Source organism: Lipophrys pholis (genome assembly GCF_963383615.2).
Source record: "Lipophrys pholis genome assembly, chromosome: 19".
NCBI classification, from domain to species: domain Eukaryota; kingdom Metazoa; phylum Chordata; class Actinopteri; order Blenniiformes; family Blenniidae; genus Lipophrys; species Lipophrys pholis.
The window spans coordinates 8,771,639-8,794,808 of record NC_137647.1 but is presented as its reverse complement, the minus strand read 5'-3'; the positions used below and the strand labels follow the sequence as shown (position 1 = coordinate 8,794,808).

Here is a 23,170-nt window from a genome sequence, read left to right as displayed (position 1 = left end):
TATAGTTTTGACAAGCAAAAAAAACAAAACAAAAACAATTAAAAGTATACTGAATCGAAAAGAATCACGAGCTCTCGCACGGATTTTCACCTCACACACACACATACATTCATTCAGACAATGTACAGTACAAGCAGCCTTGTGCAAACACTCAAAATACAACAGATGTAAATTTGCCTTTATGTCGATCTTAAGTTTTCAACAACACTCGCATTTCAAATTGTATTCACTCCGAACCGATGCTATCAAAAAAAAAAAAAAAAAAAAAGAGAAAATAATAAAATCTCTGAAGTGTATGAATGAGACAAGTAGAAGAAAAGAAATCCACTACAAAAAGTGTTTCACATTACATTATTGGCGCTTCTTTTGATTCAAGTATTTGCTTTCATTATTTTGTATTACTCTGATATGTTTATGATCTCGTCTTGTGGGGAATATAATGTTGGGAGACACAGGGTGAGTGGGGGGGCTAAAGCGGGGGGGTGGGGTGGGGGTGGGGTCTAGAGAGGGCTTAGGCTAAGTGGAAAACAGAGAGATCTAGCCATACGCAGGCACACACCCGTTTTGTACGGGCACGGTTGTGTGCTGTGTATGAGCTAGCATGTGCATATTCAACCCAGGCCTTTTTGTTAGTTTTTTTTTTTTCTTTTTTTTTTTTTAAAGAGAGATTTGCTAATTCAACTCTTTTTGGGGTCCCTGCCCCCCGAACCCTTGTCTGATCCATGATTGAGAAGCATATTCTAGTTGAGCTCTAGTTTCCTTTGAGTCCATGTGACGTAAAAAAAAACAAAAAACAAAACAACAACAGATGAAATCAGGGAGAGTATCAGATTTTCAACACTAGACAGGTAGATAAGAGTGCAGATGATGAGGCTGTGGGAGGAGAGGGAGGGGGGGGAGGGGCTCTCAGTGCTGGTGCTGCACCAAGAAATCCTAGGGCACATCTGAGACTTGACCTCGACCCCGATTCCCCCCACCCCCCCTCTACAAACACCTGCTCCGTGATTCAAGTCCAGTGTGGAGCAACGGCGCAGGGTTTCCAGGAACAATCACACGAACAGACAGCACAGGCAATAGTGATTGTTTTGTTGAAAGACGTGAGTCCGACAGACTCTGGAAGAGGGCGAATCCCCAAAGTTTTTCTTTTAAGACTTGGTACCGAACGTTGAGGTGTGTCCCTGTTTCCTGCTGATACGTGGTGCGGTCCCTGCCGGCCCTCCGGAGGCCAGATGTGCAGAGGTGACTTGTCCATGTATCGGCCGGCACGGCCGGCAGGCTGCAGGTCCACAGCTGGAGCCTCTGGGATGCAGCCAGTATCCCCTCTACCCCCGTCGCTCGCGGCTCACAGAAGGAGCCGAGGGAAGGGCGAGAAGGTGGCCGATTGCAGATAAACAGAACGCAGGCATCTCAGTGCACAGCTGGAAAAGAAGTTTTTTTTTTTTTTTTTGTAGTTTTTGCGAAAACCTTGATGATAAAGAAATAGATAATGTTTTTGGTTTTTTTTATAAAGAGATGTACCCGATGTGACCCATAAACAGTGCACAAACATACAGGGAACCCTCCCCTCCCTCCCCTACACACACACACACACACTTCCTCCCCTTCCTCCTACTGCAGGCTGGCGTTTCCCTTTTGGAGAAGAACCAGCGCCATTAATCTGTCCTGCCCGTCTACTCCTCCAGTTTGTGGGGTACGCCTCCTGCAGCATTAAAAAAATAAAATAAAATAAAAACTCCTATCATGCTGATAATAAATCAGGACGTGTCGAAAGGTCGGAAGTAGATATTTGTGAATCGGTTGGCACAAGACTGAAGCAGTGACCGTCTGCCAACGACTGGTGCATCCAGCAGGTCGTTTCAATAAGAACCCCCGTCCACATGCAGGGAGGCTCCTTCAGTTTGAATCCTGGTGAGGTTTGGAGAGAAAGCTGCCTGGTAGTAAAGGTCGAGAGAAAAGTGCCGATTGGCAGATGTGGGGGGGGGATGGCTGTGAATGAACACCTCCTTGTCTTTGCATAGAAATGAAAGGCTGTTATCAGTCGAGGTTGTTCTAGGTGTAACCAAGTTAAACCCAAAGCACCAGTGTGAGTGAGGCTCACTGACACTAGAAATACATCACATGAGTGTGTTATCAAACAAATACAAAAATGGATTTTGGGCACCCCCCCTTTTGGGTGGACAAAGAATCTGTTTCCTCACTTGGTTAAACTCCAACAACTCAAACCTGCAGTGTTTTTATTTGGCGTTGCTGCGCTGGCTGTCTGAGGCGTACCTTGCCTGCGAGGCAGTGGGAGGGGCAGGAGAGAAGCTAACCACTGCATAAAGACCAATATTTATAAGCCATGAAATCATCATCATCATCACCATGAGAAACAATCATCAACTATATCATCAATGATAACAGCAACAACATCAGCAAACTTCTTACAATGACAAAAAAATATGCACACTGGCAATTTCCAGAAGTAACAACCGAGATTTCCAAAGAAGGAAAAAAAACCCCCCCAAAAAACCGCATCAAACGGCTCCGTCTCTGGCTAAAGTGATCCTTGCAGGAGTGAGACAGAGAGAGTGGAAGTGGAGGTTGCTGAGGACAGACTCTGGCGTAGCAGTAGTAGTAACTTTTAATACAGGTGGGCCAGTTCTGAAAGAGCTGCTCTTGGCCTCGAGGCCCAGGATGTTCGGAGGAAGAAGAGAAAGGAGAGTCAGAGTCAGTCTGTAGCGATCCGCAGGGAGGGAGGGAGGGAGGGAGGGAGGGAGGGAGGGGGGGGGGCTGCTGCAGCACTGCACTCTGCAGCAGGCAGGCACTCAGTGGCCACACTTTCACACAGGTTGGCAGGGCCTCCAATAGAAAGAAGAGAAACATGAACAGGACGAGATAGAAATGGCGATCCTCCCTGCTGGACCCAGTAAAACATGAACACGTCGAGCGTTTTCCAGACACCAAGGCTGAAGATTTCAAAAGTTGCAAACAGTGATATTTACTTTGATAAAAGAGGGTGAGGATGAGTGCTTCAGGGGAGGGTGGGGGGCACATCCCTTCCCCTGCCACACCCGTCATCGATTCAGTTAGTTCTTCTTTGTATTTCCCTTCACTTTGCTACCGTGTTTGACATCCTTTCTGGTCCCACTGACTTGAGGGAAGAAGGATTCCGAAGAAGAAGAAAAAACGTTCACATCCATGTTGAGTCAGAAAAATAAGTATTCAGAGAAGCAGATTGCTTTTTTTTTTTGTCTTTTCAGTTTTTGCCATCGTTGCTTCTCCTTTCTTCTATTCGTTGGCATTGAGGGCGTGAGGAGCAGAGATGCTCCTGCTAAGTGCTATGATAGACCACATCTTTGCTTCAGATTCTTCTACTAATGCAACAAAACAAAAAAATACAGGTCTTCTGGGTAAAAAGGAAAACGGGCTCTTCTCAATTTGGTTTGACGGCTTCCCCTCAGACACACACAGAGACACACAGAGACACGCACACAGACACACACCTGCCCTCCCCTCCCCCCCCCCAAAGTCCGGTCAGTATCATGTGTGTATCATGAGTGTGGAGAGTAGGCCGGCTGAAGAAGTGCATTGCGTGTACGTCCTTGTTTCTCAGACAGAGGAAGGTTGAAGACCAGCTTGCTACTCTCCTAAGTTCAAACCCTCTCTCTTCACGGGGGGGGGGGGGGGGGGGGGGGGGGGGGTCACGACGAAGGGCGATAGTAGTAGTGGCAGTTTTTTTTCTTCTTCTTTGGGGGTGTGGGGAATGCGGGGCAGATTGAAAGTTCTTTTGTAGTTCACTCGTTCCTTAGGGTCCCCTCTGCTTCTACGAGAGGGCACAGTGGAGTGCTTGGACGGTAGAGTCTGTGGCTTATATTGCACGTCGCTTGAAATGGGTGTTTTGCAGGCGGAGCGGGCGGTGGGAGGAAAGGACTGGCAGGGCCACAACTTGAGGTTTCTGTCCAGGGTATCAGTGAGAGGGTCTGAGACTGAGACCAAACTGCAAGTTTGTCCGCAGACGAGTTGAGGTGCATTAAAGTGTTTCGTCCTTACAGTTCCAAAGTAATTGCAGTGGTTCATTTTGTTGTTTGGACACGCAACAACCTCCCCCAACCCCCGACTCTCCCCTCCTTTTCCGCGCCGGATAAGATTGACAGACAACATTTGAATAATATCATTTCTTAGCTTTGTTTGCAATGGTTCCAAGAAAAAAAATAACAATTAGAAAAAAAATAACACTACAAAAATAAATGGCTTGAACAAGGCAAACAGAGTTGCATCATTCCCTTTGAGCGTTGTGTGGGGAAACTCAATCTGCTTGCAAAACAAATAAAAATGCACTAAAGTTTTCAGCTGTGGTTGTTCATGTTAAGCCGCAGCAGCATGTACTCTCCACTTTCACTGGCTCAGAGATAAGGGTGTGCAAGTGTCCGTATGCTTCTTCACCAAGTACAGAGTGAGTGAGGATAGCAGGGCAGGAAATAGTTTAAGGCTAATATTAGTGCTGAGAGAAACAAATGTAGAGTCTGGACCAGCTGAAAGTTCAACAACCACTCTTGATTGAAAGGTTTTTACTTTGGGAATGATGCCTTTTTTTTTTTTTTTTTTAATGGATCTCTGAGGTGCAGTATGATTGCCTCAAAAGGCAGTGAGGGATTACGCAAGTTTAAAGATGGCAGCTTGTCTCTGTGCCAGTTTGACTAAAGTACGTTTCACACGGTGAGTTCAATTCTGCAAAAAGTAATCTTTCTTTGTTGAATGAAAGACTTCTTCCTTTGTCTTCAGAAGGAAAAAAAAAGAAAAAAAGAAAGAAAAAAAGCTGAACACTGTGACCAAAAATCCTTAACTGAGATTCAAACACACGAAAAAAAAGAAACTGCGCCTGAAAAAGAAAAAGCAGCAGAGGAGGCGGACGAGGGCAAGCAGCGACAATGTAGCCTCGTCCTCCTCGTGCCCGCCTTTTCACCTTCACGCCCACACTGATTATCTCCACATTGATTTGCAAGGTTCTTGCTCCTGTTGGTGTTTGTGTAGCCTCAGCTCATTTTTTTCCTACATGGACTCTCCGCTCAGCAGGTCCCCAGGCAGCAGTGTATTGATTGGGGTGGGGCTCCCCATGACGCGTCCCTCCTCGCCGCTCGGGGGTCCCCACAAGCTGGAATACTGCTGAACGCCGCCCCACAGCAGCTCTCCGCCTGTCTTTGTGGCGCCTGCTCCCAGGCCACTGCTACTGCTGCTGTTGGAGCCGTTGTTGTTGTTCCAGTGGGGCGAGTGACCGATAGGGTGGGAGGCTCCAGACCCGGTGCCAGTCATCCTCGTCTGATTGGTGCCTGGAGTGGCCTGCCAGCTGGTGGTTCCACCGAGCGACTGGCCCTGTGCAAAGAAGCGGTTCACTTCCTCTTCCCCGGCAAACTCTGCCAGGATGGTGGTGTTCCCCAGCACACACCTACAGAGACGGGTGGAAACAAGAGAGAGAAAAAAAAAACCAAGACGGAAGCATAATGGTTAATTGTCCTTAAGGCTGCGTTTACATTGTCTGGATCTACTAAAAACACAAGTGCATATCTACTAAACACAGTGTACGAATTACAGTTTATTTGCTGCAGACCTTAATGTGTGAAATAGTTTAATTTCTGCATATGTTCTGAATTCACTATATATTTCCTAAGTCGATAACAAAAACAAAATGTCAATAAACACCATCCATTTCCAACCTTGAGGTCTGATGGTCACATCGAGTGTGAATGCAAAGCAAACCATATTAAAAGCGCGTACATGTGCAGGGACTTCTGAGCCTTGGCAGCCTCGTCCTTGGAGCTGTAGCGCACCACGGCGTTTCCTTGTGTCAGGTTGAGGTGGAATGTGATGAGGGGGCCGTGCTGCATGCACAGTGTACGCAGAGTCGAACCATCAATCTGGAAAAGACAGAAGCCACCAGGGTGGAACATTCAAGCCACCGTTTGCTATGCACACAGCCCATCTTTGTGAACGAGTGTTACCTGTGGAGTGAGGTTTCTCAGAACCAGCCAGCTACTGGTCCTGCTGGAGCTGTCTGTACTCCACGTGGTACATGCTGAGTGTGAGAGAAAACAAATCGTCGGCTTGAGTCAGTTAGACTAACTTTAATACAGCTCACATTTCAAATAACATTAAAAAAATATATATCATCAGTTCTGCTTCATTGTTTTGTGACTGTTTATATCTGAGAACTTATCTTAAGTGTAATTTGCCTTCAAGACTCAACTGCCAGATAATTTCGAAACGATTATGATATCCAAGAGTGAAAGTAATAATTATGCTTATTTGATAAAATGTAAAAAGTTTAGAGGTTCAGATATATGAACTCGGAAAAACTGCTATCGTCAGCTGCTTTTTCACTTTTCAAGTTAACAAGGAGAAAGTACAGATGTTTGTATTCAAATGTTGGGAATATAAGTAAGCAGTTTTTAAAAAATACTTAAGTACAAATATCTAAAAAAAAAACAACTACTCAAGTATAATAAAGCAGCCCCTGATTGAATTGTAAAAATGTTAAATCTATTTAATCACAGTACACAGGTTTGTTTATCATCAAAAAGCAAAGACTTTATTACAGATGTTGGAATTAACTTTGATACCATAAACACTTAATTCACTGTGACACTACCTGTGGTGTAGGAGCTGCTCCAGCCTTGGGCCAGACCCAGAGAGTTGCCCCCCCAGGTGGAGGAAGGCTTTGTGTTGGTGAGGCCCGGTGGGGGGCGAGAAGGGGCCGTGGTGCTGCTCCGAGGCCCTTGGGGGACCTTCCACAGCTCATGGGACAAGGAAGCCTGGCTGTGCGAGATGGGGCCTGGAGACCAGGTGGATTTCATCTCTGACAGTTTACCTGGACGCGAAGCATCACGCGAGGAGTTAGTTTGCTGAACCGATTGGCCGAAAATCATCTGCTGTGACTAGCCAAGTTCTTCATAAGACACTTCTTACATTTTTACCAATGTTCTAAATATGTCCAGCTTTAATACTCAGAGGTCTTTAGGTGGAAATGCATACACAGAAACTCTCGGCTGATGTATAATAGTTTGATATCTATATCATGTTTTCTGTGTTTAGTGACACCAACAACTCATATAAAGTACCCTTCATACACCTCAAGGAGACTTCATACATATAAACTAGAGCAAAAAGGACAATTACTTGGCTGGCAGTCATGCACAATTGTCAGTTGCGAAAATCTCTCCCTACGTTGTGTGAGCATGTGTATGAGAAGTTTGCGAGCACGACTTCAGAAGGTAATTACTTCAGAGTTAGTCAATGAAAATCTAACTAAAGCAACACTCAATAAACCAGTGGTTCCCAACAGGACTTTGCCTGCTCTGACATTGTCAAAATTACATTTGAAGATGTCAAAGGGTTAGGGTTAACCCTTGCAGCCTTAGCATTAGGGTTAACCCTTTTTTTTGAGAATCGAGAGAAGACTTGGCAATTCACAGACCATGGCGGCGGTACCGCAATGAGGTTAGGAACCACTGCTCTTCACTCTCATTGTGTTTTCCATGGCACACAATAGAGGGAATACAGATAACACTGGCATTCAGGAGGAATATGCACTACATGAAAAACACGGTTGACAGGGACGGGGCTCAAACGAAGGTCAAATTTAATCAGGAGCTGTGACTTGAATGAAAAAGGAGCGATGTATCTCTCCAGTGAATGGTTTAGGCTTGGGGAGTTACAGTCACAGGAGGGGGAGGATAAAGCTGATTTGCAGGGATTAGCCACTGCAGTCAGGTTGGGGTGGGGGTGGGGGATTATGGACAAACCATGTACCTGCATCGTCTATGTCCGGGGACGAAAGACTGAACGAACTAGTGTAGGCACTGACTGGCCAATCAGTGGAGGGAGGCAGAGCCTCGTTCTGAGATGAAGTGGGAGAGGAGCCTGAGCCGATGCCAGCAACACAAATAAGACAAACACAAACAAATAAGGAAAAGTAGCAGAAAGAGAAAATGGAAGAAAGAAAGGAAAAAAACAAAACACTAAAGATGAGGAAAGCAAGTTCATTAAGAAGAGTATAAAGAAGTGGTAAATGATAATGATTACAACAGCAGTTAAAAGTAGGACAATGAGGAACAAAAGAATAAGAAGCAGGCCCTTTGGATACTCCAAATACACGGGGAAAGATATTGTTCTGTTACATTTCTTTCTAGAGAGAAATAACTCTGGAGTGTATGGATTCATTCATGTTCTACTGGACTGTAATGTAGAATGCGTTTTGGAATTTGGGACACAGCATCTGTATCCGAAGATAAATCAGATGCTCTTCCCACACATTAAATGAAGCAAACCTTGCAATATTCTGTTCCCCCCTCCACTCCGGTCCCGGAGCAGGTACCGGTTGACATCTTGGATGTTGGTGTTGATGGTGGGCCCACTGGGGACACTGCCGGGGGTCATGTTGGGGTCAGTCTCTGGGTCAATATTCTGGAGGCCCTTCCAGGGTACCCCAGGGCAAAATTCTGAAAGTAAATAAAAAATAAATAAATAAATAAAATGAAACTATAAAATAAACGGCATTTTCCTTTAGGTTTTTTCAGATTTATGTTAGGAGGAAAGTCCATTGAAACCATGATCTGTTTTGAAAGAAAAAACACCCACCAATACCATAAAATATGAGTAGCTATTTTGGCTCCATACTTCTGAAAATCATTTAGACACTAAACATAGAACATACATTGCAGCATCCATCCCACTTCTTCCCTACTGCTAAAATATAATAAATCTAAATGTATATTAGTTTCACAGGTGATTGGCGCCACCACAGAGCAATTAGTTTTGTCTGTTAGTGAGGAAAAAAAGTGAAAGAAATTCCCTGCAAGTACAAACCAAATTGTGCCTCAAACCTACCTATATCACTCGACATGCTTTTCAAGTGAGCCCATTTGGCATGCGCTTCCCTTTGATTAAATTTGTTTAAATTATGTTGGTGCAGATTATGCATATTGTCATTTCAGATAGTGCTAAATATAACACCTAGAGGGAACAGTACAATAGGTTGTCAAATGATAATAAAGTGTTCCTCACCTGGTGGCCAGTTGATATTGGTCCCGTTGGCCATCTTGTCACTGTTACTCTTGCCCTGTCCCCAGCTGTCTGGTGCAACCAGGGGACTGGTGGGAGACTCAGTGCTGGACATCAGGCTGTAGGGGCTGTAGGAATCATCCAGCTGAGGGGGTTTACCAGGAGGACCCAGGTTGGCACCTGAGAGAGGGGGATAGAACAAAGAAAAAATATTGTCAAGCAAAATGCTGCTTTCAGTCATTTTGTTTCTGATTTCTAATCATGATTGTTCATTTTAAGTAGGGATTCCTAGTCTCATCTCACCATGCTTGCCCATGTTGGGCTCAAGAGGAGAGGAGTTTCCAGATAGGCTTTCAATGGAGTTTGGGTGTGTCCACTGTGACAGGCGAGACTGGGGTTGTGGGGGTTCCTTCATAGAAAGATTTCCCACCTCCATGCAGTTTACATTCATGTTTGGATTCAGTCCAGCTGATGGCACAGAGAGTGATGTTTAGCAATAAGATCCAAACATCGACACAGTGCTATGAAATTCAAAGAGCAAAGCGGACACTACTCACAGAGAGAGTAGGGGCTGTACGTGTTGGACGATGACTGCGGCTCTTTGGTCTGCAGGTCAGGGAGGCCTGGAGCCTGGGGGTGACCTGGAAATGAATCCAGGGAGGATTTTGACCCGCCAGGATGCAGGCCTGAGTGGGAAGGGGGCGGCTGCTGTTGCTGCTGCTTCATCAGCAGGGCCTGGGCCAGCTGTCGCTGGTGCTGTTGGATCTGCTGCTGCATGTTATTGATTGTACGTGCAACCTGGGATGACATCCAAATGCAGACATGTTTAGGATTGTCAGGATGATGGACGTCAACTTATTTAGGTGAAATTAATATTTACAACACACAAATTTATCTTGCATTCTGGGTTACTCAGTTAGCAGAAAACATGAGTCGGTCTTAAAGAGAAACTTACTTGCTGCTCTTGTTGTCGGATGGGGCCAGAAACGTTGCGTTGCGCCTGCAACATCTGCTGTTGAATTTGTAAACGCTGGTACGCCTGTGGATCAAGTGTAGGCAAGATTTAAATGTGAAAAAGTCTCATTAACTGTTATGTCTTAGTGTTTCTATGCGAGTTTCTATGAAAACAACATAAAAATAAAAAAAAACACACATTGGGTTTTGAAGTTTGTAAAGGAATATCTAATGTCATCTGGTGGACATCTTGTGCTTCTGCCATTTTCTTGAACTCGGGGTAGTAAGAGCATTTTTGTTTCCAGTCCAAGATATGAGCCTCAAAGGAATAATATGTGACGTATCACAAGAACTGAGAGCAGAAAAAGCAAAAAGAGACTCACCAGTTGCAGCTGGTAAAGTTGATTCAGAAGGGTCATATGTTGAGGGTTTATTGGTGCAGTTAAAAGTGCAGGATTCAGACCAATGTTTTTTGCTGCAAACTGTAAGAGCTGTGCTTGAACCTGTTGGAGGACAATCAACACATCATTTGTTTTAACTGTGCTAAAGAGAGAAAAGACAGGACCGACAAATATATCCTTCTTGCATGATGTATAGCGCTTAACAGCACCTAAATTGATACATAATATATGAGAAAATTGTACTAGAGATGTTTTTAAGGTCTGAAATAAAATATTAATTCCTGCATATGTTATAAAGCTTTTGCCAAGTAAACTGTTAAGTAAGTGGTAAATTGGGCTGCATGTGCAAGCAAATCTGTGTATTTGCGTGTGTGAGCATACCTGAGGGGAGAGAAACTGAGGCACTTGAGCACGTAGACTAGGCTGAGAGGAGCTGAGAGGCGGCACTGGTGGCTGAGGAGGCGGCTGCGGCTGCTGCATTGCCCGAGCTTGTGCTGCTCCACCACCGCCAAACATTCCACTCGGCATCTGCGGAGACAGAGAAACAGTTCAGAGTCTTGTCAAACACAGCTAAGCTCTCAAATGCAATATATAAGTGTCATTAACAGCTTTTTCTCTGCCACTCCTGTTTCCCTCCACAGTCCAAAACCATTTGTGGCTAATTGCTGACTCTAAGTTGGCCACTGGTGTGAATGTGTCAGTCTGTGTTTGACCTGTGATGGACTGGTGACATGTACAGAGTACATCCTGCCATCGCTTATTGTCAGCTGGGATTGGCTCTAAAGCATCATGACGAAGTCGAATGAAGCGGTATGAATGAGGATTGCTGGATGGATGGCTGTCCAAAACTTTTGCTATTTGTTTTCCAGCAGTGCTACAGCACCTCAAATGTATGAGATGCTCTCAAAGCAGAAACAGACATTGCTTATTGAAGGATGCATTGGGAGACGTGTGACAGCAAAAGCTACTACACTGGTGATCACTTGTGACTTGCCATTTTCCACTCCTCAATACAAAAGCACAACATATATGATCCTGCAAGCTGTTCCCCTAATCCGACCTGCATTTCTGATTATAACTTGAGATACTTTGCATTATAATTATATTGCATAATTACCTAAAATAAAAACATATGTACTGTCTGTTTCTTAATTAATGCAGTGATCGCCAAAGTTTGGTTTTAGCTGGCTCCGGGGTTGTAGAAAAATTGTAATTTGCTTATATCACAAATCCCATGTTTTACGTTTGTGAAAAGTAAGCTTGCCTATCAACAACTGGCTTTGCTGTAATCTTCTGGTCAAGTTGCTTTCCTGCTTACTCAATATTTTTAACTACCTTAATGTTTGTATGACTCACCTTATCCATGAAGGGCAGACGGGGATCCGCTGAGGGGTCTTTGGAAAGAAGCGGAGGCCGAGGGCAGCTAATGGGCTTGTTGATGAGCCCGTTGTTGTAGTCGTGGCCAGCTATCCCCATCCCACGTTTGTCCAACTCCGTCTTCTTCTCCAGCAGGGCACTCATGGCCTGATCCAGGTTCATGTTGTTGCTTTTCAACGCCTCCTCTGCCGGATCCCTCTGGAGAGTCACCAAAGAGTGATGCAAAAGTAAATTAATACTGAAACAATGGGGGGAAGACAGGTAAAGCTGATTTTAAGTCATTCTAAAAATGTAGTTTGATTTTTAAAACAAAAAGATCTAAAAAGACAAAAAGCTCAAATTGTCCATTTGTGTGTTTTTACATTTTTATTTATTGTTACTCGATGTACAAAACGTGAGAGAATTGTAGAAAATATCGATCACAATGTACCACGTGTACAATGTGTCACGTTTAGATTTTTCAACAATGAAGAACTGGTACATTTGTGCACTCTGTTAAATCCACCAAGAGGCCTGGAGTAGTTCATAGTTTCTACAACAAGTATTTATTATTGGCAGTTGAACTCACAGGGAAGCCCATGTCTGTCAGCTGCTTGATGAGACGGTTCATGATCCAGGCATCCTCCTGCTTCCCTGGGATCTTCCCCTGATGAAGGTGATTGGACCATAATAAAATTCCAATAAATGAATTAAATGAAAGAATAAGAGACTGTTTAATGTGTATACAGTCCTACTGCACACCTTCTGCGGGCCCTTTTTGGATGCATTTCCCCACGAGTTACAGGAAGAGTTGCTCTCCTGGGAGGCAGTGTTGTTCCACATGTCTCCCTCCTCTGCATCCCACTGACCACCTGACATGGTGAGCTCTTCACCTCCACCGCCCCATCCGTCTTGCATAGGTTTAGGGACTGAAAAACACAGTGAGGGAAAACTACATGTAAAAAAAACCAGCAGTGATGATGATCAAACAACAATTTCAAAGATATAATACAGAGCAAAAAGTACTACAAAATTTACCGGATTTCAGTCAATCATGTTATTTAAGCAGACGACGCATCTTAAAAAAACCTGAATGTCCTAATACTTTAATTGGCAAATGACCACATTTAGTGACTGAAGTATTTCTTTGTGTCGTTTCAAATTTAGCTAAGTTACAAAACACATGACTGAAAAGATATGGAAAACATTCAGGTGCTTTTGTAGGACTTGTAGAATTTGACGAAATTATAAAGCACAACTCCTTTGCTTTGCACATCCCTTTTTCAAAGATCTGGTGAGAAATCTGTCCCATTAATAGGACTCTTGAAACCATTATTAGCATGTGAGATTGGTTGGTTTGACTTTCCAAACTCACGTTTTTATAGTTATATAGCCTATAGTATATACAGTGTAACAGTGTTTATTTGTATTGCACAAAAGTTTTGAAAAAGCTTCTTAAAAAGGTTTTAAATAACTTCCAATGTAATTGTTTTGAAAATGTGAATATTTCATAGGGCGTCTTAGGTTAGTCATGAAAAATGCAAGTGGGTTTTCACATCTCCAGAAGAAGACTGAACTGAGAAACATAAATCTGATCACCAGGTAACAATGCAGCCACTAGGGGTCAGTATAGATTTTTGTTAAAAAAAAAAAAAAAAAAAGAAGCACCAGCTTCTTGTTTCCCTTGTGCCATATTGATGTCCTCGATTTGACTTGACACAAGAAAATTAGAGAACTTCTTTTTCTGGTGTCACTGTTCCTGAAGGCGATAAACAATATTAAATTACAAGACAATGATATTTACCAGGTTTGCATGGTGCAGATGTCATTGGTGGATTGCCCCTTCCGTAATTTTCTGGGTTGTTTTCTCCCCAGCCCCCACAGCTCCCGGTAGGTTTTCCCCAGGAAGACGTGCCATTATCTACACTGACCGGAGAAGGTGCAGGTTCCCCCCACGTGCTCTCTGATTTCGTGTGGGAGCTGGGTAGCTCTCCCCAACCTGGAGGACATACAAGGACAACAGTTTGTTGATCAAAAGCTCGCTTCACATAACCAAATACCTGAGAAACGAGCTTCACATACAATGGTAAGCTATGACTTAGAAAATTTTACTTTGAGATTTAGAAAGCTTCTATAAAACATAATGCTACCTGACAAACTGATCTTGTTGCGCTTGACTGATTTAACTTTGTATTGTCCTTCAACCCAAATGACAAATGCTTAAAACATGGTTATAATGACATCTTGAGACTATTTTATCTATTTCTATTCCATACACAATGAACTCCAGAACGAGACACCAGTCTAAAAAGATTTGCTTGGTTTGTGTAGTTTTGCAGTATCTATCTCACATCAGATTAGTTAATGACCATTAATGTCCATAACAAGTCTCTGATTAACAAGAAGACCCCATTTATCCTCCTGTTTTGAAGTGTGAAGTGCTAACCATGTGGGGAGGCAAAATCCTGTGCCTGGCTTAGCAGGATAGTTGATAGAGGGAGGAGATGCCCATTTAAGATTTGGCGCAGTCCAATCCCTTTTGGCACGAGACACACAGTGCAGTCTCTAGGGCTGTGACAGTGCCAGGCTCAGCTTAGCTCTCTCACCAGGGAAAGGTCAAGTCCAAAAGGCTGCTCCAAAATTATAGCTAACATTCATCCTCCTGGTATGGCTGGGCTAAGAGTTATCCTGATTTAAACCACAAACAATGGGACACACCAACTTTCCCATTTCTTTCTTGCTTTAGTGCAGATAAAGACCTTATGGTTCCTCTGATTGGCTTTTCGCCTATTACAGGATCAATAATAGTCGTCTATCAGGATGTGTTCTATCAAGTGGAAACGGCGTGCAAGGTCAAGCGCAGGACAGCAGGGGGCGTCTGCTCCCATGTTAGTGGTGGTGGGGGGGGGGGGGGGGGGGGGGGGGACTGCTCCATCTCCTCCCTTCAACTACTGACAGATGGTGGCTCCCATATAATCACTCACTTCCGATTCGTTTCAAACTGTTTGTGGTGAATCAGTATTTTCACAAGCACTTTGTAAATAGCACTCTTGTGCTTCCTTTGGGTGCCCATGTGGGGTTGCCAGGGTTACAAGTATCTGGTGTTGTTAAATGCGAGGAGACCCTGGGAAGGACAAGGCTGGCACTTGCTTGACTGATTTAGAGACTTGATTAGATGTAAATCCAAAGTGAGCGAACTAGGTCAAGATTTTACCTTTAAGTGGATCAACAGCTTGGAGTCTAATAGTGCACTGCACCAACTACCTAACCAGCTTTCATGTTTGATACCTTTACTTTGAGTAATATAAAAGAGAAAACAAATCACAGAAAAACAACAATTTACTTTGAGAACATTTAATGGACTAAAGTTCACCTATTTAAATTATGAATGTGTTTTTTATGTATATACCAATGAGCTTGACCATTGTCAATTATTAATAGAAGACTGAAAAATCAAAGCATGATGTTGTCTTACCTTTAGCTATCAAGGAACCTCTGTTGTGAGATGGCCCAGACGGGTGTTGCACAGTAGGTTCCATAGGGCCACTGGGGGGCCCTGGGTTTTGGGTATTTTGGCTATGGTTCTGTAAAGGTGCAGGTGGCCCATGATAAGGGTGATTGTGAGAGTGGGAGTGGTTGTTGTTGGAACCTGGGGGATTATTGCCGCCAGTGGTAATTTTTGCTTGGGACATCCCCGGATTGTTCCTGTCCCACAAATTAACTGACTTGCTGTAGGTACCAGGGTCACCCCAAGCGGAAGTTCCATCATCTATCTCCATCTTACGGCGGATTGAAGGAGGGGAGGGCTCTTCCCAACCTGTTACCTCTGCTGAGGACTCTTTTTTACCCCCACTCCAGCCTGCACCTTGCTTTACTGAGCCTGAGCCACCCCAAGAGCCCATGCTCCCTGATCCACTATTACCACTGGGCCCATCCTGAGGCTTGCCTCCCCATCCTTGAGGAGGGCCACTGGGACGCTGGGGTGCTGATTCTCCCCATCCCCCATTTCCTCCAGCTCCAGATATACCAGATCCTGAAGAAGACATCCCCCAGCCTCGTGGGTTTTCCTTCCAGCCCCCTTGATCTCCTCCCTCCCATGCAGGGTTAGTGGGGCTCTTTTTGCTCTCCTCTTGTTCTCGCCAGTCCCCCGTATTATTGCTTCCTCCACTGTTGCCCCAGTTGTGGGATGTCTTGGGTTGCTCTCCCCAGCTCTGCGTTGTTGACTTGACGTGAGAATCTTCCCAACCAGTAGATTTCTCCTCCCCCCAGGACTGGCCTCCATTTTTGGGTATATTGGTGGAAGTAGGCCCACCTGCTGGAGAGTTCCCCCAGCCACCTGGACCACTTGGACCACTTGGACCACCTGGGCCACCTGGGCCACCTGGCCCACCTGGACCACCAGGACCACCAGGACCACCTGGACCACCTGTGGGCTTAATGTTGTTCGATTGCTCTCCCCAGCCAGGGCTGGGCTGATTGGTGGTAGCCATGTTTCCACCCCAGCCTGAGGCTCCCTGAGAACCAGGCACATCATTTTTGCTCCCAGAATCAGTCCTCTGAGTTGGGCCCGCGTTACTGTTGGATGGAGCCTGGGCATCGCTTGGAGTGGTAGGGCCAGAGCCCCATGATTCAGTGCCTCCTTCATTCTGGCGTTTAGTATCGTCCATGTCCCAGGAGGTGTGCTGGCGAACAGGGGTCTGTCCCCAGCCAGTGTTGCACAGCACTCTGGGGTCCAGATCCTGGGCAGGCAACAAAGGAGCTGGATTATCTCTGGATGAGTGGTCTCTTCGCTGGGGATGTCCTTCCATACTGTCACTGCTCCCTTCACTAGCAGCTGCTGTGCTCACAGCTCTGTTCCAAGGACTAGTTTGTGAGTCCTGAGGGGGGGAACTGGGTGCATCCCAGCTTCCCTGGGCTTCTTCAGTGTGCTGCTTGCCCCAGTCTCCACCACCAGACTGTTCACCCCAGCCTCCTGAGTTTCCCGCTCCACCTCCTCCATGTCCCCAGCCAGAGTCCCAGCCAGGTGCCTCTTTAGATGAAGTTGCCTTTGAGTTTCCACTGTTACCCCAAACTGAGTTAACATCTTCTCCATTGACCTGGGAGCCTCCTGCTTGTGGCTGACCCATGGAACCCAAGCCTACAGGTGCATTACCCCAGCCAGGCATGTTGCGGATGGGGCTTGGAGGTTCCTGCTTATTAGTGTGATTTGGTCCATCAGTTTTAAGGTTCTGAGGTTCTGAACTGAAAGACACATTCGTGGATGGGGAGGGGTGTAGCTCTGATGTATCAGAAGCCATTATAGTGCCCCAGGCGCTGCCAATCCCCGAGGAGTTGCTGTTAGTGTTGGCTCCGGTACAGGTGCTGGTCGGGGCTGGTGGGGGGCCAGATGAATTACAGAGGTTGGGTATAGGTTGAGGAGGTGAAATGGTGTTGGCTCCTCCTGAGCTGCCTCCCCCTGTGCCACCCGCGTCATGCCCCAACATGGGCCAGGCAGACGGGTTGGCATTAGGGTTTAGGTTCAAGTTAAAGTTGGTGGTGGAGGATGATGAAGAAGAACCCCAGCCTCTGCTGCCTCCTCCCACCGCGCTGTCACCTTTCCCTTCACTCCCCACTGAGGACTGAGGGGGGCAATGGGAGGGTCCAGGCCCAGAGCCCCAGCTGCGATTAGATGCAACCTGGCTTGAGAGCATGCTGGTTCCAGTATGATTGGCAGGGCCAGGCCCACTGTTGGCTTTGCTGCTAAGGTGGTTGGCAGGGAAGTGGCCTGTCTGGCTATTGGCTCCCGTAGCCATACTCACTGTACTACAACTACTGCTAGTACTGCTGCTGCTGCTGGCCAGGCGACCAGAGTCAGTGTCCAAAGGGCATCCTCCTGGAGAGGCCTGGCTCTGGCTGAGGGTAATAGAAGGCCAAGCCTCTGTGTCCTTCTGGTCAATGATCAGTTGATCCCAGCCACTGAGATTTGTGGAAGATACAGCACTTGTGGCACTTCTGTTGGCTGGCAGATGTCCCCAGAGGGGATTATCATACTGGGGCCCCTGGCCACTCTGTGGGGGCAGTTCTGTAAGGCAAGAAAAGAAAAAAAGCTGTATGAGCATGAGCAAACAGAACTCATCTGAGAAGCACAAGTGTTGTACGTCATCCCACCCACATAAGCTTAATAAGGCTGAAATACCATGGCAACATGTAAGACGTCGTCTCTTGCGGACACAGACAATACAAGAAGCTTTAATATTGAAAATACACACCACTCAAATTAGAAATGATCACACAGAGAGGTGATTCATCAATATAATATCAGAACAAGCTTTAATTAGAAGATAACATTTATGAAAACATAACCATCACTTTACATTTTTTGTTATCCAATTCCTTCTATAATGAAAATAAGCAGGGGTTTAACAATATACTATTACACTGTTATACTGATTGAATACATCTGTAAGCTAAAGCGCGAACTTGTGCCTCCAAGTTGCTGACATATCTTAACTTTACATCAAATGATTATTAGCTGCAATTCTCAGGACAAAGCAACACAAACGAGTTTTGAATATGTACTTTTAAATTAATTTATCACCAAATAATAAATGAATATCCCAAATTGTATTTTGGGGTCATAAATGTAGATCCTGTTCACTAATTTGAAGTGTATTGTAAATGAAGTAATGTGCCAGAAGAAGTACTTGTGAAACATAAAGAAAATATTAAATAAAAAGAACCTTGACGCTGAGTCACTCTTAAATTATGATCCATAATGCACCGTAGTTATGACCTTCGATCAACACTAAGCACAACGGTTCAGTCGTCCTCTCTGAGCCCCGGTACCCCCCCCCCCCCCCCCCCCCCCTTTTTTTATTTTAAATCAACTTGTCATCCTTCATCTGCCTGTACAATCGCTCTGTCAACATGATGTAATGTTTCAGCTTCTCTTTGAGCCATACAGAGTTACCAGCGTCTCCTCTGGAATTTCAAAGTGTCCATTAGTGGGCATAAATTAAGTCCAGATCATACCTGCAGCACTGATCCACCCCACACCATTGCCTAATTTCTGCTGCACCTCATGCTGTAGTTGTTGTTGTTTACATACAACCTCACATGCATGCGTAGTTTGCATGTGTGTAGTGTCACAACTGCACCAGGAGAGCGACAGTATCGGTGTACGACCCGTTTTAAAGCTTTCTTCTGTTAATTTAACTGAAGCAGAAGGACAGAGGACATAGTGAGAGAGCAGAGGAGAAAAAAAGAGGGCACTGTGTTTCTGATACACACAGCACTGTCGTTTGGTAGCGTCACTCCACTGAGAAGTGCACGACCGCCATTTTCTCAGTCCTGAACTAGAGCCAAAGAGGCTCCAATCTACTGTCAGTCAGTACCTCTGCAATCGCTGCTTTCAATACCATGCATGCTTTGCTCAGAGTAATAAACACAAAAACGTAACAACTCAGTGCGCTTCCCTGTAATGCAATGTCGCTGCGGCTTTAATATTTGAAAGTGATCATCCAAATAGTGCGCAAGTACTAACAGCCAAAACAATGCAGAAGAGACAGAGATGAGGGGAAAAAAGGAGACAGAATAAGGAGGTGGCGATGTGCTACACAGCAATGAAATACCTGTGGAGAGGTGCCTCCCGACCATCCTGTAAAGAGCTAGGTTTTGTGCAACGCAGTGACCATCCTTGTTTCAATATGTCTGCTCGGCTCGCCAAGCTTCTGAGGCTCATTTCTGAAATGCTGCCAAGAAGTTGCACAGCTCTTGCGCGGCATGAGACAACCCCCCCCCTCCCTCCTCCCTTCCTTCCTCACCCCTCATGCTCTGTCCCTCCCACCAACACAGCTTTGGCTGGGTCTCTCCTCTTCTATCTATTGCCTCCCTCTGGTTTTATTTATATCACGCTCTATTCCTATCCTGACGGAGGATATTCTCCTCTCTGCAAAAGCACTGAAACAAGGCTGGTGGGGGAGGGGATGGGAGTGTTTGAAGAAACAGGGGAGACCGGAGACTTTCATTATGCACTCACGAGGCACGAGGTAAAACAAAACAAAAGGGGACTGGTCTGAGCCCCTCGCAGCCCACTGCTACATTTTCCAGCTTGTCAAAACTGTCACTAAATATTTAGCTCCATCTGCAATTAGCACTGCCGCCCACAATGGAAAGCGTTTTGAATAGCAGTTGCAGAAAAGAGAGAGCAAGCATAACCTCACACAACCCATTGCACCCTCCCGAGCACTGAAATCATAATTTTCTCACACATATGTGGATGTATGAACAGATATATAAGCAGATCACACACAAAGACACATGCCAGTTTTAGTCTAAATGCATTACTACTACGGAAATTCAATAATCAGCAGCGCAGAGCTTTAGACAGAAATCTGCCACTTTATGGGATGCCAAGGACACTCGGACAGATCCGCTCACATCGCGTGATTACAGACTGGTAATCTGGTACGAAACATGGCACAGCATTCACAAGGAAGGCACTTGCACGAGGGTAGAAGGTATCGATGCGACAGAGGGCATACAAGGAAGAGGATAGGAAGGGCACGGAGATTAGTAAGAGCAGCCAGATCAAGGCGGCTATTGTTTACAAATGATCCTTGTGCCCACACAACAACACAATAAGTCAATGTTTTGTAGAGAACAGAGTCCCTTTATGGCAGAGGTTCGGCCCCCCGTGCCTCTCTACTGTGAGGTCCTAACAAATGGTGAGGTCATAGCTACCAAGTCTTTGTGCGGAAACGCACAAAAAGTACCAACACTGAAACTACTATGCACACATATGCGTATTCACACCTGGCACACACAACAAAACAGAAAGTTGCATAACTTTCTGTAAACTACAATCAGGCGAAATCCCGTTCTTTGAGTATTTAATATCTAATAATGAATGACATGAATGCAGGGTACATGACTTTCATTTTGAAGAACAATAGCACAAAATTTTTTTTTGAAAATGTGCAGTGAGTTCACCATTGATTGAGACCGATAGTCGGTATAAAAATTGAAACCAAAACATTTTCACTGGCTGCCGGCTTCTGGTTTACAAGAGAGAAAAAAAATCATGAGGCACACTAAAACATCTCATACATGACCAACAACTGTTTACCACAGATCATTTGCCTCATTTTGGTAGTTGGGCATAGTGAAATCAAGATGGAGTAGCTAGAAAACCATTTATAAAGATGGTTGACGAGTCCTTTTACTGGTCTGCTTTTAGTCACTTGCTGTCAGGTACCTGGTAGGGGTGAAAAGGTCAGTACAATGGGACCTGAAATAGTTCAGCTGGCCTGAAAGATGCTGTTTGGTTATACGTGATTTAATGTAAAAAACAGGATGTGATGCTGTGATTGAGCAAAGTAGTCAATCACAAGTGGGTCAGTCGGGTATTGGGGCAGGAAGTCATTTCCACAGCTCCATTACTCTGTCACAACTACAACTCTGATTGCAAATGATGACACCAGAGTAAGATTACAGCCTTCAACCAGGACGTTTCGGCTTCTTTTCATATAATAGGATGAAGTGGAGAATCATCTGTCAATGTATTTTGCTTATATGGTAAGAAGTGCCCAGAAGATCTCGGAACCTTTTTGTGAAAATTTGAACAACTTTGGTTGCGAAGCAAATCTGATCAAAACATTTGGTGTGTGTGTGTTTGTATTTCTATTGGTGGAAATGATGAGAAATGGCATAAAGTTGCAGGTTAGGACATCTAGTTGTCCAGAGGGGTCTTTGTTTGCAACTATCTAGCTGGATATGCTGCCATTTGAAATCAATTCTGCAATGACTTCAGGACAGGAAGTTTCAGAACTTGGAAAACTTGAAAAATGTGGGAAAATGAGGTATTCATAATAAAACTTTATCTTCAGGAGGGACTAAAGATGACAGTAAAATTGTAACAATAATAGCTTGCAAACTTGGTGACAATACATAAGCATGAATATATTTGTTTGTATCAAATGTGTTTTCGCACAGACAAAACACCATTTTGTCCAACGTGTTATCGGAAAATCTTGTCAATTTTATGCCCATAGTTTTAACACAAAAACTTTAGAAGGGTCATTGGGTACAACACATGGAAGGATGCTGTAAGGGCAAACAAGGTTCAACAAGGATCAGGAGGATTGAAAATAGAAGAAAATATAACATAGGGCGTGAGGGACAGAGATGGATGTTGAGAGATAGGAGGAGGAAATAATCTAGGAGGGCTGTGTGGGCCTCAGCTGTACTGATCCGGGCTTAATGAAGTCCCCAAGGGGCAGAGAGACTGGATGGTACAGAGCTGACAATGCACGCTGCCAGCTAGATGAACGAGTTTTCTGAAAGATGCTAAAACACACACACAACAAAAAACACCATTCAGGAATGTAGTGCCTCTGTGTTTAAGGATCGCAGATGCTGTGTTTTATGTGTTGTAACGGCGTATAACATTACAGCTGCAACACAAAAACTTAATGGTTACATCTGCCTATTATATGCAAGTGGCTTTACTTTAGCTATTATTTGCAACGCAATTCCGGTGGAGGTATTGAAAATACAATTTCTATGCAAGATGATGTACTTTATGAACTGTCAACTACAAAGAAGCCGAGTTAACTTTCCTGTGCTGGAAGTGATATACGTATCTTCTGTATGCTATCCTGCAAGGAAAAGCACAGGAGTAAATGTCAGTTATTCAAAGCCTGCTTCAATAGCAACTTACGAAATGTGTTTTGAAAGGTTTTATCTGCAATCATTCCAAGAGAAGACTGTCAAATATGCAGATTTTAATCTGTGCTTTGCTATTCTGGGCAGTAAACAAAAACTAATGTAGCACTCTGGACTCAAGCCCTCATCTGACATTTATTTAGATGATCTTATACGGTTACAAAGAGTGCGGTGCAATAATTTTAGTTGGTTTGGAAAACTCTAATGTGAAATATAGTGTATATAGTATATAGTGTTATAATTAGTGTTCAGGTCATAAACTTGCATAGAAAAGGTACTACCACAGGCATTTTCAAACGCCCTCACTTCCTCAAGGAACAGTAAATGTGTGTGTGAATTGAAGATAATCTATGATACCACAGCATTTTTATGTTACAGTTCTTCAAGAGTTTGAGTGAGGAATGGTCACAAGGCATTACGCAGTGCTACACACTTCATGACAAGAGAAAGTGAAAGGGGACACACTTCCAGATGCCATCAACTAAAGACACAAGTAGCAAAGTAACCATTATTCCTCAGTGCTGCTTGGATAGAGTCCAGGCAAAACATAAACAGACAGTCTCCTGAACTTCCTTATCTTGGATCAAACACTGGTGGCATGATGAAAGAGACTGTACACATTAGTGGAGAATCCTTGTCACAAACTGACATAGATTGTTACAACAACAATATCACAGGGGAATAAGAATAACAGGGACTAAATGTGTGTTGTTGTTTTT

At 44.5% G+C, this 23,170-nt stretch overlaps 1 protein-coding gene across 2 annotated transcripts in view; it reads right to left on the bottom strand.

The window, feature by feature from the left end:
- Nucleotides 1-3,239: 3,239 nt before the first annotated feature.
- tnrc6c1 (trinucleotide repeat containing adaptor 6C1) overlaps nt 3,240-23,170 on the bottom strand; it is a 40,285-nt gene continuing 20,354 nt past the window's right edge. Inside the window, exons 4-20 of one of the 2 annotated variants that reach the window (XM_080488044.1) lie at nt 15,223-17,808; nt 13,552-13,746; nt 12,510-12,676; nt 12,337-12,414; nt 11,748-11,966; nt 10,773-10,919; nt 10,374-10,493; nt 9,992-10,075; nt 9,594-9,834; nt 9,340-9,504; nt 9,040-9,216; nt 8,304-8,474; nt 7,786-7,896; nt 6,626-6,844; nt 5,979-6,052; nt 5,755-5,894; nt 3,240-5,425 (exon numbers count right to left, since the gene is read on the bottom strand). In XM_080488044.1, the coding sequence (XP_080344170.1) occupies nt 5,032-5,425; nt 5,755-5,894; nt 5,979-6,052; nt 6,626-6,844; nt 7,786-7,896; nt 8,304-8,474; nt 9,040-9,216; nt 9,340-9,504; nt 9,594-9,834; nt 9,992-10,075; nt 10,374-10,493; nt 10,773-10,919; nt 11,748-11,966; nt 12,337-12,414; nt 12,510-12,676; nt 13,552-13,746; nt 15,223-17,808 (5,288 nt within the window). In that variant the 3' untranslated portion in view covers nt 3,240-5,031. The remainder of the gene's footprint in view (nt 5,426-5,754; nt 5,895-5,978; nt 6,053-6,625; nt 6,845-7,785; nt 7,897-8,303; nt 8,475-9,039; nt 9,217-9,339; nt 9,505-9,593; nt 9,835-9,991; nt 10,076-10,373; nt 10,494-10,772; nt 10,920-11,747; nt 11,967-12,336; nt 12,415-12,509; nt 12,677-13,551; nt 13,747-15,222; nt 17,809-23,170) is intronic. The other variant, XM_080488045.1, reaches the window with a different exon arrangement.